Source organism: Podarcis pityusensis (genome assembly GCF_964106645.2).
Source record: "Podarcis pityusensis genome assembly, chromosome: 10".
Taxonomy (NCBI): Eukaryota; Metazoa; Chordata; class Lepidosauria; order Squamata; family Lacertidae; genus Podarcis; species Podarcis pityusensis.
In genome coordinates, this window is record NC_138035.1 from 70,235,601 (window position 1) to 70,252,531 (window position 16,931).

At 40.3% G+C, this 16,931-nt stretch overlaps 2 protein-coding genes and 1 long non-coding RNA gene across 3 annotated transcripts in view; 2 read left to right on the top strand and 1 right to left on the bottom strand.

The window, feature by feature from the left end:
* Positions 1-7,771, top strand: part of RSBN1L (round spermatid basic protein 1 like) — a 50,484-nt gene extending 42,713 nt beyond the window's left edge. Inside the window, exons 6-8 of the mRNA XM_081023546.1 lie at positions 2,036-2,203; positions 3,867-3,975; positions 4,067-7,771. Coding sequence (XP_080879672.1) covers positions 2,036-2,203; positions 3,867-3,975; positions 4,067-4,699 — 910 coding nt within the window. The 3' untranslated portion in view covers positions 4,700-7,771. The remainder of the gene's footprint in view (positions 1-2,035; positions 2,204-3,866; positions 3,976-4,066) is intronic.
* Positions 7,772-12,274: 4,503 nt separating this feature from the next.
* Positions 12,275-16,906, bottom strand: TMEM60 (transmembrane protein 60). The gene is made up of 3 exons (XM_081023894.1): positions 16,738-16,906; positions 13,436-13,595; positions 12,275-12,938 (listed from the first exon to the last, which is right to left on the bottom strand). The coding sequence occupies exon 3, from the start codon at positions 12,890-12,892 to the stop codon at positions 12,488-12,490; it is 405 nt and encodes a 134-aa protein (XP_080880020.1). The 5' UTR covers positions 12,893-12,938; positions 13,436-13,595; positions 16,738-16,906; the 3' UTR covers positions 12,275-12,487.
* LOC308486774 lies at positions 13,602-15,912 on the top strand. Its single transcript, XR_013991294.1, has 2 exons — positions 13,602-15,018; positions 15,061-15,912. It is a non-coding gene; the product is annotated as an uncharacterized lncRNA (long non-coding RNA).
* Positions 16,907-16,931: the final 25 nt, after the last annotated feature.

The window sequence follows — 16,931 nt, forward strand, 5'->3', positions numbered from 1 at the left end:
ATTGAATTTTCCATAAGGCTCGCCATTGCCATCTAGTGTCACATTGTATATTGCACTTAAAACACACTTTATCTGCGGTTGTAAAGCTGAGTCCCTTGTCTCCAAAGTTGTAAGTTATTTTTGAGGAGGCTGGTTTAAGCCCATGTTTTTTCTTCTTTTTGAATAACTTTTTATTGGGTTTTAAAAATCAAGGATCATAGGAATAATAAATTATACAAATAGACCAAGTCTTTGCATATCATTCATACATCACAAAAATAGCACAATAAGTTTGCAGTAATATCTATGACATACAGTTTATTATTAGTGGTCAGTATATAAGCTCTTGGTTCATTGATTGGTTAAACAAAAAGAAAGGGGATAAAAATACAGGATAGAACAGAGTTAACAGATAACATTCAACATTACATAGCTAATCGCCTAATCAGGAGCCCTTGTGGTTGTGCTTAGATTAAGTATGAGTAATAGTCATTTTTTCCTCTTAAGTTACCAATGAAACAATATAGAGTTCTTGTATATTGATGAATGGGGGGTTTCAAAGTGAATATAATAATTTATGTTTACATTTAAATTTAGATAAACCAGATTGAGCCAAATGCTGATGGTGGGGGGATTATTCATTTTCTGGAATATGTTATGAAATTAAACTATATTGGGGTAAAGCCATCTTTCTTGATCTGTCCATGTGTCAACTGTAGTTTATTTCTTAAGAAGGGCTGCTTCCCAAACTGTTTTGTACCAATTGTCTATTGTTGTGCTGGAAAGGTCTTTTCAGTTTCTGGTTATGTTGTGTCTTGCCGTAAATAGCTTGTTAATTCTTTAAGTTCTGGCCTTTTTGACTAAACATGTTATATTTTCTTAATAGACACTAATACTGTGTACTTGTAATACTTGGCTCTGGTACTAGAATTACTGACTGAATTGGATTGAGCTGGCTCCAATTCAGCCAGTATTAATCTCTGAAGTGATGTACTTAGGCCCTTGTGAGATCAAAAAAGAGCACTTTGTTCCATAGAGGGAGAATGTAAATGATCACAGAGAGCTGGGGTGGCAGCTAGTTCATCATCAATGATTGTTATGATTTATTTATTTTTATATCAAACAGTTTTAAGTCACTTAATAGTTTTAACGTAGGGTACAACATAAACAGAAAATTATAAAACCAGGAATTCATACAGTCAAAAACATTCCCTGAACTTACGGGTCAGGGAAAGACCAGGCAAAAAGTTAGGTCTTTACAAGACACACGATGTAATTGACCAATTTTTCAGCCATGGAAAGCACTCATCTTCAGTGCCCCTGCTTTGCTGAGATTCAGGCTTAGCTTGTTATCCCTCATCCGGTCGACCGCTGCCTCCAGGCACTGGCCCAGGTCCTGCGTGGCATCTCCTGATTCAATTGTTATTGAGAACTAGAACTGAGTGTTATCCTACTTGTGACACCTGGCCCTAATTTCCTTATGACTGCTCCCCGTAGTTTCATATTGCCTAGAGCATAATTGCTAGGGGACTGAAAAGCACTCTTCTATTATTACTGTCTGAACTTGGCCACATAGGTAGCGCAGTGCCCCCAATTCCCATCCCATAGAGCCAGTCCCAACAACAACAACAACAGAGCCAGTCCAGGAGGGTGCAATGGTCGATGGTATAAAAAACCCTAGAGAACTAGACGTGGGAACAAGATTACACTCCCCTTGTCCTGCTCTTGTTAAGCACAATCCGTCAGGGTGGTCATGAGCGACTCAGTCCCATAGAACAGCAGTCTTTCCATTTCTAATTTGTGTGTAGAATGCAATTATAATATCAAATGAACATTGCACTGTGTACAAGAAATGTACAAAAAGATCTAAAAATGCGGGTGTGTATTAGCTTGTTTGTGTTTGTTTTCAATCACTGCACAAAAATTCTAAACCAGCGCCTTGTATATTGGAGGGCATTCCTTTTTTACTTGTGTAATAACTTGCTAACAATTTTATATGAAGGGGAAAAAATTGGACAATTATTCTTAATTTTTCTTTCCCCCATCCTTTTAACAGAACAACCAATGAAATAAAAAACCTGCAGTACCTACCTCGTATTAGTGAACCTCGTGAAATGCTTTTTGAAGACAGGACACGAGCTCATGCAGATCACATAGGACAAGGGTTTGAACGACAGACTACAGCTGCTGTGGGAGTATTAAAGGCAGTGCATTGTGGAGAGTGGTATGTATTTGCCAGGTTTTTTTCAGGATAAACATCTGAAAAATACCTGCATGAATTGGACAGTGCTGAGATAGATCCCAACTAATAGTCCTGTCATCACTCTTGGCCTTGAGTTGGCATGCAGAAGAGATTTGGCCCTGTATTTCTGCAAGTTGCTGATCCTAATATAGGGAGTCAAAAATCCTAAAGATAAATGCTATTTGTGCATTTAGCTTGATGCATTCTTTCACAGATAAGCATTCCATATCAAATCTGCGTTGGCACAATGGATAGGAAATGGCAAGATAGTGATGGAGGTGATTAGTAAGTGTTAATGCAGAATGGAAATGTACATGATTTTTTACTTGAAGTGTGATTTTCTTCCATTTTGAGCTCTGGACTAATCTGTTTTTGAAATCTTAGTTGACTGAATTGTGCAGTTTAATTGAAAACACAGATGAAATGTTAAGAAAGCAAAATGAGCATTTGCCTACCTTCTAATAACTAGATTTGAAAGTAAACCCAGCTTTTTCCTCTTTGTGTGTGTTTTTTAATAGCTGTGAAATATCAGAGGATAGTGGAATGTGATAAACAATTATGATTTAAACAATAATAATGTTTTGGAGACTGATAGTGTGACATATAAGCAGGTCATAACTTAATCTGTAGCTTCTGGTACAAGGAACCCTGAGCACTGCAATCTCTAATTTACGCTAATTTGCAGATGCTGTACATTGCAGCTGTGTGGAAGAAATAAGTAAATTAACATACTTTCCAGAGCGTCCTGTGGCTCATGTGAGACTAAAAGGTAAAGGTACCCCTGACAGTTAGGTCCAGTCGTGAACGACTCTGGGGTTGCAGCGCTCATCTCACTTTACTGGCCGAGGGAACTGATGTTTGTCCACAGACAGTTTTTCTGGGTCATGTGGCCAGCATAACTAAGCCGCTTCTGGCGAAACCAGAGCAGCGCACGGAAACACTGTTTACCTTCCTGCTGGAGTGGTACCTGTTTATCTACTTGCACTTTGACATGCTTTCAAACTGCTAGTTTGGCAGGAGCAGGGACTGAGCAATGGGAGCTCACCCCGTTGCGGGGATTCAAACTACTGACCTTCCGATTGGCAAGCCCTAGGCTCAGTAGTTTAGACCACAGTGCCACCCGCGTCCCTTTTGATTTTAGGCCCCAGTAAAAGGTTATGCTTTCTACAAGGAAGTTGTAATAGAGTAGTACACACCTGAACACCTGTTACATTAGCATGAGAAGACAAAGGATCAGTTGCTGTGTTAGTACTATTTATAAAAAATAAGTTCCAGTTGCTGTTGTTACTTTTCATTGGACTTCTGCAAACTGAAAAACAACTGTATATTTTCAGTGCTTTATTTTCTGCTTACAAGAGCAGCAAATAGCTGGCTGATTTAATATAAAGTGGATGCTCGGGTTGCGAACGTGATCTGTGCGGGAGGCACGTTCACAACCCGTAGCGTGATTCAGCACTTCTGCACATGTGCAAAGTGCGATTTAGTGGTTCTACGCATGCATGAGCGCCGAAACCTAGAAGCAACCTGTTCCGGTACTTCTGGGCTTGGCGTGGTGCGCAACCCGAAAACGTGCAACCTGAAGCACCTGTAACCCGAGGTATGACTTTATTAACCTTGATGGCAACCCTTTCTCTCCTTTGCATAGGCCTCAACAACCTCGTATAACCAAAGATGTAATTTGCTTTCATGCAGAAGATTTCTTAGAGGTAGTTCAACGAATGCAACTAGATCTGCATGAACCTCCGCTTTCACAGGTAAGTGTTTTGAAAGACTTGATAATTATTTCATTGAGAATTACCATGATCCAGAAAACATTTATTAATTTTCTTTTCTCTCTCTTTCTAGTGTGTCCAGTGGGTTGATGATGCAAAACTTAACCAATTACGAAGGGAAGGCATTCGATATGCCAGAATTCAGTTGTATGATAACGATATTTATTTTATTCCAAGGAATGTTGTGCATCAGTTTAAGACAGTTTCAGCTGTGTGCAGTTTAGCTTGGCATGTTCGGCTCAAGCTCTACCACTCAGAGGGAGAAAATCAAAGCATCTATGAAGCAGGCCTGCCAACAGATCCCACATGTTCTGCTGTAGGACTTCAAACTGACAGTGTAATCCACGCAGCGAGTATAAATGCCTCTGAAGACACTAAATTTTCAGGCATTCTGCAAACTAAATATGTCAAACAGGAATTTTCATGCACACATGAACCTGCTGCATCTTTCCAAAATAAAGAGGAACCAATTATTGTTAATCTTCCAGAAAAGACAGTAGCACCTAATGTTATGGAATGTCAGAATGTTAAAGCAAAGCTGGATCATGGTCAGTTGACAGGGTCTACGTTTGAAACTGAACCTGAAGACAAGGACTTGCAGGACAGCTTGGTTCTGGGGGGTCATGTGAACCTGGAGGATACCAGACAAAGCAGTTCAGCATATTCAAGTCTGCATGGCAAACAAGAAGATGACTTTTTGTGTTGAAGTTGTTCTGTGTGTGTATATATATTTTTAAATTCCTTTTTAAACATAATAATGTAAAGATGCTTAAATTCTGTGAGTCAGGTTTGTTACTTGCCTCACATCTGTTACAGAATATAGTTTATGTAGCTTTGTAACATTCCTCAGTGCCTGTCCATAACTGTGAAAGTATCAAAGCACTTAGGGCCAGATGCACTGTAAACACTGCAGGTGTAACATAAAGAAGTCTTTAAATATGAGTTGTAGGTTTTAGACTAGGGCTGACATTTAACATATATTTTTTGTAAGATAAGCCAGAATTCTTTTTGACAATTCCAGGCTTTTCCATAGAGCTTATTTATACCAATTTTTTTTCCTTTTTAACGTGTCAGCACTGTAGTGTAAATAGCTTTTTTTAAGAAAAATCTTTTTAGTGTGATTTATATTGAAATGTGAGCCACTTAATAAAGGTTCATAATAACAATAATGGGTTTTATTTTTCAGTCTCTTTAAAAAAACCCTCAAAACTTCTGAGCTAATTTTCAAAACACTTAGTTTTGCAAGAAAGTGAATATTATTGTATGATGAAACAAAAACCTTAGACATTTAAGTTAAAATGCACAGCTTCACTTTCAAAGCGAATTTGGATGAGTAGTTCATGTGGTGGTTATACATGCAATGAACTTCTCTTGTCATCTTATCTTACATTGACAGGTACTTTGCTCACAATACAGTTATGATAAACTTCAGAGATCCCACTATTTCCTGGTGTTCCCTACATGAAGAGAGATGAGTCAGGAATCCGAGGGGAAAAAATCGCACACATAACAAAAACATCAGTTAGAATGTTTTGGCATACCATACAGGGATACTTGTATAATATTTGAAGTTTCATTTTGCAACCTGAAAATTCTGGAACAGCAGACAAGTATTGATAGGAGCCCAAAGATGGAAGGTGACTAGAATGTGTGACCTACCTGACCTTTGAGGGAACCTAATCAAGTTTTTGATTCTTAACCTTTAGCTGAAACTGCATGCATATTTTTATGCTTTAATCCACAACCACAAAGGCCAAAAGAATAACCAGAACTTGGACTTTGGGGATTTTGGAGAAAAGCAGTACATAATTGAATACAATAATAAATTTACATTTTGAAGTACTTGTATAACTACTGCTAAGAAGGCCCTTTGATTAAATGTAAGACACAGAATCTTCATAGGTGTACTTAAAGCACAAGTATACATTAGGGCTGTATTCTAGAGGGTATTTAATTTTGTCTTTAGCTCTTGGATTACTGAATTGGCTTCATTGGTAGATGCAGCCAGTTGAGTTTGTCCAGCCCATTGGAAAGCATGGCCACTGCTGCTAAGCCTCATAGGTTTTGAAAGGAGTTAACACGCAGAATGCTTAATTACAGCAAAGGTTTAACAGCCCATAACATCTTCCCCTTTCAGCTTTAAAAATATAAACACACTTCAAGGCAAGATGCTGCAAAGATATGAGGCCCTTTTTTTGTCCCCAGTGCATCTTAGTAATATGAACTACAATTTTGGCTCATCTTGTGCATTCAGTAAAATTGAAGGAAGGGCTGTGGCTCATACATTGCATATGTAAGAGGTCCCAAATTTAGTCACCCACGTTTCCAGTGAGGGCTAGGAAAGACTTACCTGAAGCTTTGGAAAGCTGCTGCCAGTCTTTAGATAGCTATGACTTAGATGGACAAGTGTTGGGGTATAATACAGTTTCCTATTACCTTATATGGTACAGCTTTTTTGGATTGTGCCACTTCGCAATCCAGGTTGAGATGTAGTCCATATTGGGGAGTTATTGAAGGTTTTTAGTCTAAGGAAAGCATGTTTTAGCTTTGCCTTTCCCCAAATATTCTACTTTGATAGGTACAAAGGGTTGCTGACATGGGGCGGGGCACTACAGCTTGCATTTTTCACCTTTATTCTGAAGTGGTACAATCCTTAAGGCACAGTGCAACATGGTGGGGAAAGGGATCTGCATCTTTTTGAAGTTTTTGAAAGGGATGCAATATCTTTTGTTAGTTACCTAATGGGCTGAACATGTTACCTCCTTTTTTAAAGCGCTAAAACCTGAGCACTCTTAAACCTCCAAGTTGTTCACCTCAAACTAAGCAGTAATTGGCTATGACTAACTTTTGTTTACCACCTGAGATGTTGCCCTATGTATCTTCCGTTCAGCTAGCTGCTCTCTACCTGAGCGTAATTGGGTATAAAGTACCTTTTCCTATGAGATGGATTCTAAGCCCTGCTCGCTCCCGAAACCTAAATCTCTAAATCTTGAGTGGACACCAGTTCCAGTCTCCTCAACTTATTCTCTCCCAGTTATTACATCCTATCATTGGCATTCTATCCTTTATATATTGAAACTTACTTGAGGAGTCAAGTTGGAACAAATATAACTTGCAATAATGGAGCTGGAGTTAATTATAGGAGGCAGGATCCCCCCCAAACAAATCCAAATCTACAAATTAACAATAGCCAGTCAATTTAAGCTGTTAAACAATTTTGTGTGATTTGTCCTCTTCCATAAATGTTAACATATAAATTGGCTCAGAACCTGATGGTTTTTATGTTGTACAAATGTAATTCACCTACATCTGGCCCTTTACCATTTTCCAGGCAGAAATAAGTAGAGGTTTTAAACTCAAGGTTCATACTTGCATCAAGAAATGTCACTATTAGGTTGGTAACTGGTAAGACAGATACAGATGATTGTAAGAATCATTAAGGCTTCCATACTATGTACGTGTGCCTGAGAATAGGTCTAAATTAACTCAGTGGGGCTTACTTCTGAGTAAACATGTATAAGATTGTGCTGCCAGAGCAACTTCTCAGACTTCCAAGTTTTTCATAGAATGAAACAGCATAAGATGGAGACATACATAATTGCTAGTATATCCTGAGGAGAGGGCCTGACTCAGTCACCAGTTCTTACTAATACATTATCGTCTTAACTCACTACTCTGTCACACTTCTTTAGTGCCTACTGTAGCAAGAGACCTCTATTGGTAAATATAGCTGGTGCACCATCAAAACAAAAATAAAATAACAAATGCTCTAACTTAACCTGTGTCTTTTTAACTTTTGTGCAAGTTTGTTATATTTTACACTTGTTCTAATCCTTCATTTCATTTTCTGATGCATAATACTGCTGTCAAGCGAAATTTTTGCTTCTTTTTAAAAATGCTTCTAGGTGTACACTTTGATCAGGAGCTTCCATAGTGCTCTTGTTTACTCTGAGTTGAATGATGCTGAACTTTTGTTTTGCTTTTTGTATGCAAGAGCCACAGAAAATTTAGCACAGCTGGCCTCCTGACATGAAGAAATGTTATTCTAAGAAGTGTGCCCCCAAAGTTTTTGTTTCTTCTTCCTTCCTGGCTGCTCCACCAGCAACAACCACCTCTTACAATGGGCAGAGACCAGGTATTTAGGCTCCAGCTGATTCCCACTTCAGCCAATCAGATGAAACTGGAGTAGAATTCCTTCCCCTGCATCAGACCACCTCATATCCATTGAGATGTAGGCAGAACCTCCTAATCAGACCAGAGCTATCCAATAAAAATTGCTAGCTTTTAAGCCTCTAGCATAGTGTTGCTTCTCAAAGCTGCCACATAACTTTGCAACTGTCTGCCATGAGCTGATGCCACATAATTCAAAATTTACATTACCCCATGCTGTGAAACTTACCATTTTTTAAAAGCAAACTTTACAATATGCTTAAACAAATGGCAGTTTCACCACAGTAGCATTCTATATTGGATCTTAATTAGGTTCCAAACCCTGATCTGAACCCAAACAAAAAAGAAAATAGGAAATAAAATAGTACTGAGATGAGAAGGGCCCTCCATTTTTCTTGTAGTTATGTGTTTAGCAATTTTTAAACTGGGATAACTTTTATAATTCTTGAGGTCCAGATGACTAGATGTTTGTGCCCCTTGGAATATAGCCTGCAAGTTCTTTCTTTCTTCAAAAGAGCTCAAGATGGCATACATGGTGCCTTGTCAGGTGCATGTTTTTGCAAAGGATCTAGGAGTCTTGGTTGACCACAAACTTGACATGAGCCAACAGTGTGACGCGGCAGCTAAAAAAGCCAGTGCAATTCTGGGCCTCATCAATAGGAGTATAGCATCTAGATCAAGGGAAGTAATAGTGCCACTGTATTCTGCTCTGGTCAGACCTCACCTGGAGTACTGTGTCCAGTTCTGGGCACCACAGTTCAAGAAGGACACTGACAAACTGGAACGTGTCCAGAGGAGGGCAACCAAAATGGTCAAAGGCCTGGAAATGATGCCTTATGAGGAACGGCTAAGGGAGCTGGGCATGTTTAGCCTGGAGAAGAGGAGGTTAAGGGGTGATATGATAGCCATGTTCAAATATATAAAAGGATGTCACATAGAGGAGGGAGAAAGGTTGTTTTCTGCTGCTCCAGAGAAGCGGACACGGAGCAATGGATCCAAACTACAAGAAAGAAGATTCCACCTAAACATTAGGAAGAACTTCCTGACAGTAAGAGCTGTTCGACAGTGGAATTTGCTGCCAAGGAGTGTGGTGGAGTCTCCTTCTTTGGAGGTCTTTAAGCAGAGGCTTGACAGCCATACGTCAGGAGTGCTCTGATGGTGTTTCCTGCTTGGCAGGGGGTTGGACTCGATGGCCCTTGTGGTCTCTTCCAACTCTATGATTCTAATTACATAAAAACGCAACCTATGGTGGAATAATGCACATTGGACTTGGAATGTATAGTAATAGCCAATCACCAGCCATTTTCTCTGAACATAAAAGCCCTCCTGCATCAGACCAAGTCTCCATCTAGACTAGTATCCTGCTTCCAACAGAAGCTGTGACCAGCTTGTGCCACTCTGCATAGAACAGGGGTCAGCAGCAACCTTTTTCAGCCGTGGGCCGGTCCACCGTCCCTCAGACCATGTGGTGGGCTGTACTATATTTTTGGGAGGGAAATGAACAAATTCCTATGCCCCACAAATAATCCAGAGATGCATTTTAAATAAAAGCACACATTCTACTCATGTAAAAACACCAGGCAGGCCCTACAAATAATCCAGAGATGCATTTTAGATAAAAGGATACATTCTACTCATGCAAAAACACGCTGATTCCTGGACCGTCCGCGGGCTGGATTGAGAAGGCGAATGGGCTGCATCCGGCCGATGGGTCTTAGGTTGCCTACCCCTGGCATAGAAGATGCACAGGACTGGAAGACCGCTAATCTCCACATGTGTCTGTGTGTATGCTAAGATCTGCAGATATGCTTGGAAACATCATTTCAGCACCAGACAAAGACCTCTGTATTTTCCAAAGCTTTTAAATCCTCTCTTGTGTTGCTATTTGGTGTTTGATTTTAAAATTCTGCTTATATTGCTTGTTAGTGTCATTTATGGCTTTGGTTTTTGGGGGTTGATTTGTCCTAATTTTAATCTTTTGCAAACTGCCCTAGTAAGGGCGTGGTATACAGAAACTATATGGAGTTTATATGCCCATATTTCAAAAAACACCGACAAGCCAACAGTCATATAGTAATGTTAGCCATAGAAGTCTCATCTTAATTATGGAAGTGGCTGCTTCATTCTATAGCTGTAACTATAACTATTTAGGTAACTCAAAGTCTTAAGAATATCATTAATCTGTGCGTTTTTAAACAGAAACAATGACTAAATCTGACTAAGCACACATAGTTGAGTATATGTGACAACAATTCTGTACAAAAGTACCTGCGTGAAAATGACTCTCTGCTTAAGGATATACAAGATTAAAGCCTTAAATAAGATATGGGCCCCCAACACCCATAGTTGTGTAATAGGAAGCAGAAGTAAGTGCAAAATACAGTCCTACAGATTCTTCCAGAGAATCTTCTATGTGATTCTCATTAAGTTGTTTAGATCTTTCCCCTTATTAAAGCATGCCAAAATATAAATTGTAGCAAAGATTGTAGAATTTCATGCTTTAGGCTACTGCTGTTTCGTTACCACAACGGGATAGCGACAGGAGACATTTTGTAAAGATCAGGTAATTCTTTAAGCATAATATTATGGTTTGTTTCAAAACAGGTGTACACATCCATCCACTCACACAATGAAGTTTCCCCCTCACTGCAGCCCCCTTCATACCCCTCCCACCTTTCCCGAGAGTCAGAAAAGCTTGACATGGGATTCAGGGCTGCAACAGTGAGGAGAGAAAACCCCATTGTGACTGGACTTCGGCTTGCACAAATTTCATTACAAGCCATTAATTATTTTACAGAAGGAAAGGTAAGAAACTGTTGCAGCTAAGTAGCAAAATAGGTGAGAGCTGTCTATTCATAAATGTCTCCTATATCTCAATCCAGCAAAATCATTCTGCCATCATGTTGCATGTTTTACAAGAGACCAAAAGAATTCACTGGCCTGGAAAAGAGAGAAAAAACAAACCTACTCATAAGAACATTGGTGTGTCTTTTGTCAAGTAAGGCAAGAGTATCTTTAAGTTGGAGATGCAGATGGATTCTAGTACACCTTAGTCATTGGCAAGTGGAATATTCTTCCCATTCATTCTGAGGCTATGATCAAAGCACACTTACAGGGAAGTAAACTCTTCTGTTTATGAAATTTGCCAGCTGCTTCGAACATTGTGAAATGTCTTCTTTTACACAGCACCCCTACTACACAGAGGCAATTGTGTGAAGCACAAAAGCATGCTTTTATTGTTATCCCAGGTTTTGTTCCTATAATGCTACAGTGTGACAAATATATTTTCTGGCACTGTGTTCTCTTTCCTCCCTTGACCTATTTATTTTCTTCCTCAACAGGAAGATTGTGCCCCTTGGAAGAGGGTAGAGGAGATACAAGTAGGATGATGTGTTAAGACTTGGTGATTCCTGACTGTTTTGTTTGAGTTTGTACAGTAGTTTAATGTCAATTCAGTTCACACTGGGCAGCTTAGGGACAGGAAAAAAATGAAGTGAAGGCAAATACTAGTTAACATATCACATTAAGCATATACATTTATTACAATGCTTGAATCTTAAGAGCACAAAAAGGTTCCTATTAGCTAGAGCAGGGTTTCCCAAACTTGGGTCTCCAGCTGTTTTGGAACCACAATTCCCATCATCCCTGTAGTCCAACAAGAGCAGGAGACCCAAGTTCGCAAAACCCTGAAGTAGAGTAAACTAAAGCATTTTAAAATGCTTGCCTGCAGTGTTTCATTTGTAAGATGGAAAAGCATCAAATTTCTACAAGAAAGATCACTATCATTGAATCTTTTGCAGATTTTGCAAGCAATGATCCAACTAGGGCCTGCGTGCTTTGTAACTGTTATGTTCCTCTCAGTATTACAACATGATTAGTTGCAAGTAAACCCACTTTGTGTACAAAAATATTACTTCTGTGCCTTCAGCTCACTGTCTGGAGAATAAAGTGACTATTGAGAATGCAGAAGTTGGCCATCTGTTCCCAGCCGTTTACAGAAAAGCCATTTCAATTTAGTTTTGTGCAATGGCAAGTTCTATAGTGTAATGACTCAACACGCTAGACACAAACTTGACACACACACTCACAGAAGGATGAATAGAGAGAATACTTGGAAAATATTTTGATGATTTATTTACAGTATATACATATAAATCAGAAAGCTGTGCTCCACACATTGAAGAGTCTAGTCCAACGGCATATAGAATGTCAACATACAGCTGTTACTTGTAGTTCCTTTGGGTGCTGTAAACTTATAGCAAGCTAATGTTCTTAAGGAATGTGATGCTGGCTGATGAAAGGATAAACCCAGTCTATGGACAAGTTATTCCCTTCGTACATAGAAGATGTTGTATCCAAGTTCTATTATCCCTCCAATGAGCAACACCCAAAAGGGAATAAAGACATAAGCTAGCTTTATTTCAGCAAGTTGTTCCAATTTTGCACAGAGGGCGAGGCAGAAGGCCAACTTAAGCAGCATTGCTACAAGGTACCAAGCTTTCTTCTTGAGGTGACGGGAACCATTTCGGGGGTCATAGCCAGACTTACAACGGCGAGCCATTTTTACAATTATCATAACTAGAAGAATAGTATCAAATATCCAAACTGGGATAAATATGAGAAACCAGTTCCATGGTGCCTTTTCATCCAATTTCAACACTAACATGATCAGGAACAGCAATGTGAAGAGCCATGTGAGCAGCACTCTCTGCGCCAAGGACATTCTCATTTAAACAGCTTTAGTGGGTGGTTGGCAAGAGTAGAAAAGATGGACCCTAGGATAAAGCAGAACAAAAACAAATGGACTGGGGAGATATCAGTAAGTCTAGCAAAAACAAACCAACCACACACCATCAAGCTAGGTTTATAAATGAAGCTTCACCCAACTTGCAATTTAAAAATAAAGAAAACAGTCTCTGGGCCAAGTCTAGTTTTCATTTGTGGCTGGATTCAACTTATTAGTTCCACTTTATTAGCCCACACAAGGACTTCCACTAGTGCAATGGGGCCCCCCCACTGCCCCCCAAAGTGGCTTGTGTGTCTGTCAGGAAAACCCCAAGAACAGTGCAAGGTGGGAGAAAATGGGAGATTATTCAATTGAGCAAGAAGAAATGCTTCTGCAGATGGAGCAATCTTAGCGCTATGCTCCCTTTATCTCCCATATGTTGACTTAAGCAAAAACAGTTGTGCCTGCCATTTTTATATGAAGCCATATAAGGTTACATGTTTGCTATTCACTTAGAAAACCCCAAACGACTTGGGACCAGGTTACCTGAATGAACACCTTTCCTCGTATAGACTTGCCTGCTCTCTAAGAACTTTGCATGAGGCCCTCTTGGTTGTGTTGCAGCCTGCTGAAGTCCATCTTGCAGCAATGTGGAGGAGGGCCTTTTTGGTGGTGCTGGCAGCCAGCTTGTGGAACAATCCCTCCTCTGAAATAAGGCAAGCACCAGCTGTAATATGCTTCAGGTACTTGCTAAAAACATACTGTTATCTTCCTTCAGGTCTGAATAATATGTTACCCCTAGACTCTTAAATCCAATTGTTGGAGGAGAAAAAAGTCTGTGGCCACATGGTACAGATGTTGGAAAACACAACAGAAAAACATTAAGGCTCATTAACAAAGGAACCAAATGTCATGAGTGACTGACACAACAGCTCCCTGCTCATGCTGTCAGTGTGTGGTGGTCAGGTGCAAAGGTGAGTCAAACAAACTGGAACAGGCTGGGCAGGAGGTGGGCACTGGAGAAGGAGAGATGCTCAACCAACCAGAGGATAAAGGTGTAGCAAAAATAGCATGTTTAGAGGGAGTTCCAAGCAGGAAGGGAGCCAAGATGGAGAAGGAGCAGCGGTAAAATAAAAGAATAAAGAAACAGGCAATGGGCAAGCTTCAGCAAGCAACTTAGGACACAGGGTGGGATAAAGGAAAAAGCAGGAATTCCAGGGCTAGCCACTGGTGGAGGAAAAGTACCAGTATTAACTGAAGGAATGGACAAGCTATTTAAACACCTGATGGTGGAGGGATTAATGGGAAAGCAAGACCACTTAAATAAACACATATTAGAAAGGCTCTGAGGATGAGAAGGACTTGAAACGTGTCCAAGTGACAAGGTACTTTCTAAAGGCGAGATAACCTCTGAGGCTCTGAAAACTCTTTTGATCCACAGTTGGAAGGAGGGTGGACACTCACACTAAACTATAGTAAAGCTCATATGTTTCTCTTCTTGTGCTTTTGAAGCCCACATATTAATTCTACAAATTTGGGAGAAATAATTTCACTCAGCCTGATTCTAACCATGCTGTTCAGAAGTAAAATATGCTTAGGACTGTGGCCTTAAAATGTTATAACTATCAGTTATATTTTGGCACCCACCAAGGAATCTGGTGATCTATTTCTTGCTGGTACCATATCAAAATAGCTATATAACAACAACTCAACATATATCCCATATTACTTTCAATTGTGGGTAATTTTTACACCCACCCTTTTCTCCAGATTTGGATTTTGAGAATTTTTTTTGGTAGACTGAGATACCTTTTATGCAAGATTTTCCATACCACTGGTACCACCCCCTAACAAAGTTTCTTATAAATCATAGTACATTAGACATTTTTTGTACACTGCTTCAGCATCCAGACATTGTAAAACAGCATGCAAAATTAATGAAGGCACTAAAATTATTTATTCCACTTTGCTATTGTAAGCAATAGTTATGTATATGGTTGTCAAGAGAAAGGCAGTCATTTGCTTGTGATGACTGCGAAGAATGCTGGACCATCTAATGTAGAAAGCCACTCCTCAAGCAAGATGGCATATTCAGGATCTCTTAGCATCAGATTGGTTATGCCTTATTAGTTAAGGCTTAACTAATAAGGCATAACCAATCTGATGCAAAGGGATCCTGAATATGCACTTTTGTACTCTCACACTCATAGCTAGGGGCAGGGAACAGAATCCTAATAAAAGAAGGCAGGCTGCAAAAGACTTTATTTAAAGATTATAGGACAATGGTTGCCTTGGTCCTACTTTTTTTGACCGTTTAGATATTTAATTTTTGTATTTCAGGATCTATGGATCTCCCTGCCACAGTAACTCAAAAGTACCTCAGTGTGACCTTTTCCTACTGCCAGCTTAGAATGCTTTTAAAATTTAAATAAAAGAATACATGTACCCTTAAAGCCTCCTAGTAGCTAGGAATAATAGGTTTGGGTGTGAAACTGACACCAACACTGGAGACAAAATGTTTCTTAAATACATAAGGGAATACAGTACTGATATTTAGTTTTGGATCTTAAAAATGCTTAATGACAGTCTTTATGGACTCAAGGGATACTGTTGCAGACACCTGTAAAATTCCCTTGATCTCTGGCCCAGCCAAATTCTCACAATCCTGTCCCGCTACTGGATGCAATCTGCCTCTGACTGTACTTCTAGCAGCTTGAACAGTTCAGCTGATTTTTAAAACCATTTTTTGGCAAGACCTTAACACAGGGTAACCTCTTGGTTCCCTTCTTCTGAAGCAAAGTACATGTAGTTACCACATTGCAGAGGAATAGCTGAATATTCAGATGTCAACCATTCACCTTCAGCTCAGTCTTTGCCTCGCACCTCCATCATCAACCAACTTCCCAAATGCCATCATTTCTCCCCATTCTTTGCTGATGAGAATTTGCAGCCAATCAGACTGTGCTGCTTCCTATACCAGTCAAAACAAATTTACCTAAGGCAGGCTCCATCTATAAATACTATATGGATGGTGTCTCTCTACCCGCTTTCTGATCCAGTCACCAAGCACATAAGGCTACTCAGGCCTGCAACACAGTAGCAGCACAATGCCTCAAACTTTGACAGTTGCATAGCTGTCAACCTTCCCTTTTTTGGCAGGAAATTCCCTTATACAAGCACCGTTTCCCGCTGCTTCCTGCTATCCCGGATTGTTAGATATCCTGTAGACTGTCCCCGGGACAGGTGAGGCTGCTGATCCCTTATTTTCAAATCTGAAAGTTGACAGCTATGTAGTTCCTATGCTCTGACATCAACAGAGGCCACAGAACCATTTCCCAAAGCACAAAACATACATATGAGAAGTGCAAAACTCAACATTTATTGGCACAGCTCCTTCCCACTGAGCTCCTGACTAGGACCTAGATCACCTTAAGGGGGAGAATAGCTCTAATTTTCTTTTTAGGAAGCCTTATGGGCCATGAATGGACGCTCTCCCACTGAATTGCTTTTAGCTTGCTAGAAACTATTCTTGCAGTTTTTGTGCCTTTTTAAAAAAGCGATTTATGAAATATATGGTTATTACCCCAATTTGAGGGCAATAACTGAATACACTCAGGTCAGGAAAAACCCCATCCATGTGTATTCAGAAGTAATGTTCTACTGACTTCAATGGGACTTGCCCCCGTGGAATGGTATCTCCCGCCCCCCCCCCGGGGGCTCAACCATAGCAAGTAAGAGACAGGGAATCTCTGAGGGGACATACCAACGGGGACAAAAGGGGGGGAGGAGGGGACTCCACAACCACCACCGCCCTGAGCTAAATACCCCATTAATTCCAAATTACCCACCGGTCACGCTTCTGGCGTGCCTCGCAGCAGCCGCCGCTGCCCTAGGACGGGGCCCCAGAGACTCGCTTCATCACCGCCCACCGCTCGAGGCCGCGGGCAAACCAGCCAGAAAAGAGGAGCCGACGTCTAAGCGGCTCCGACAGCCCCAGAGCCGACCGGCCGATGAGATATACGTCACAGCCCGCACGACACGC

What these genes read in the sequence shown, in the direction of transcription:
- TMEM60 (XM_081023894.1), bottom strand. Translation starts at nt 12,892, where the DNA reads ATGAGAATGTCCTTGGCGCAGAGAGTGCTGCTCACATGGCTCTTCACA.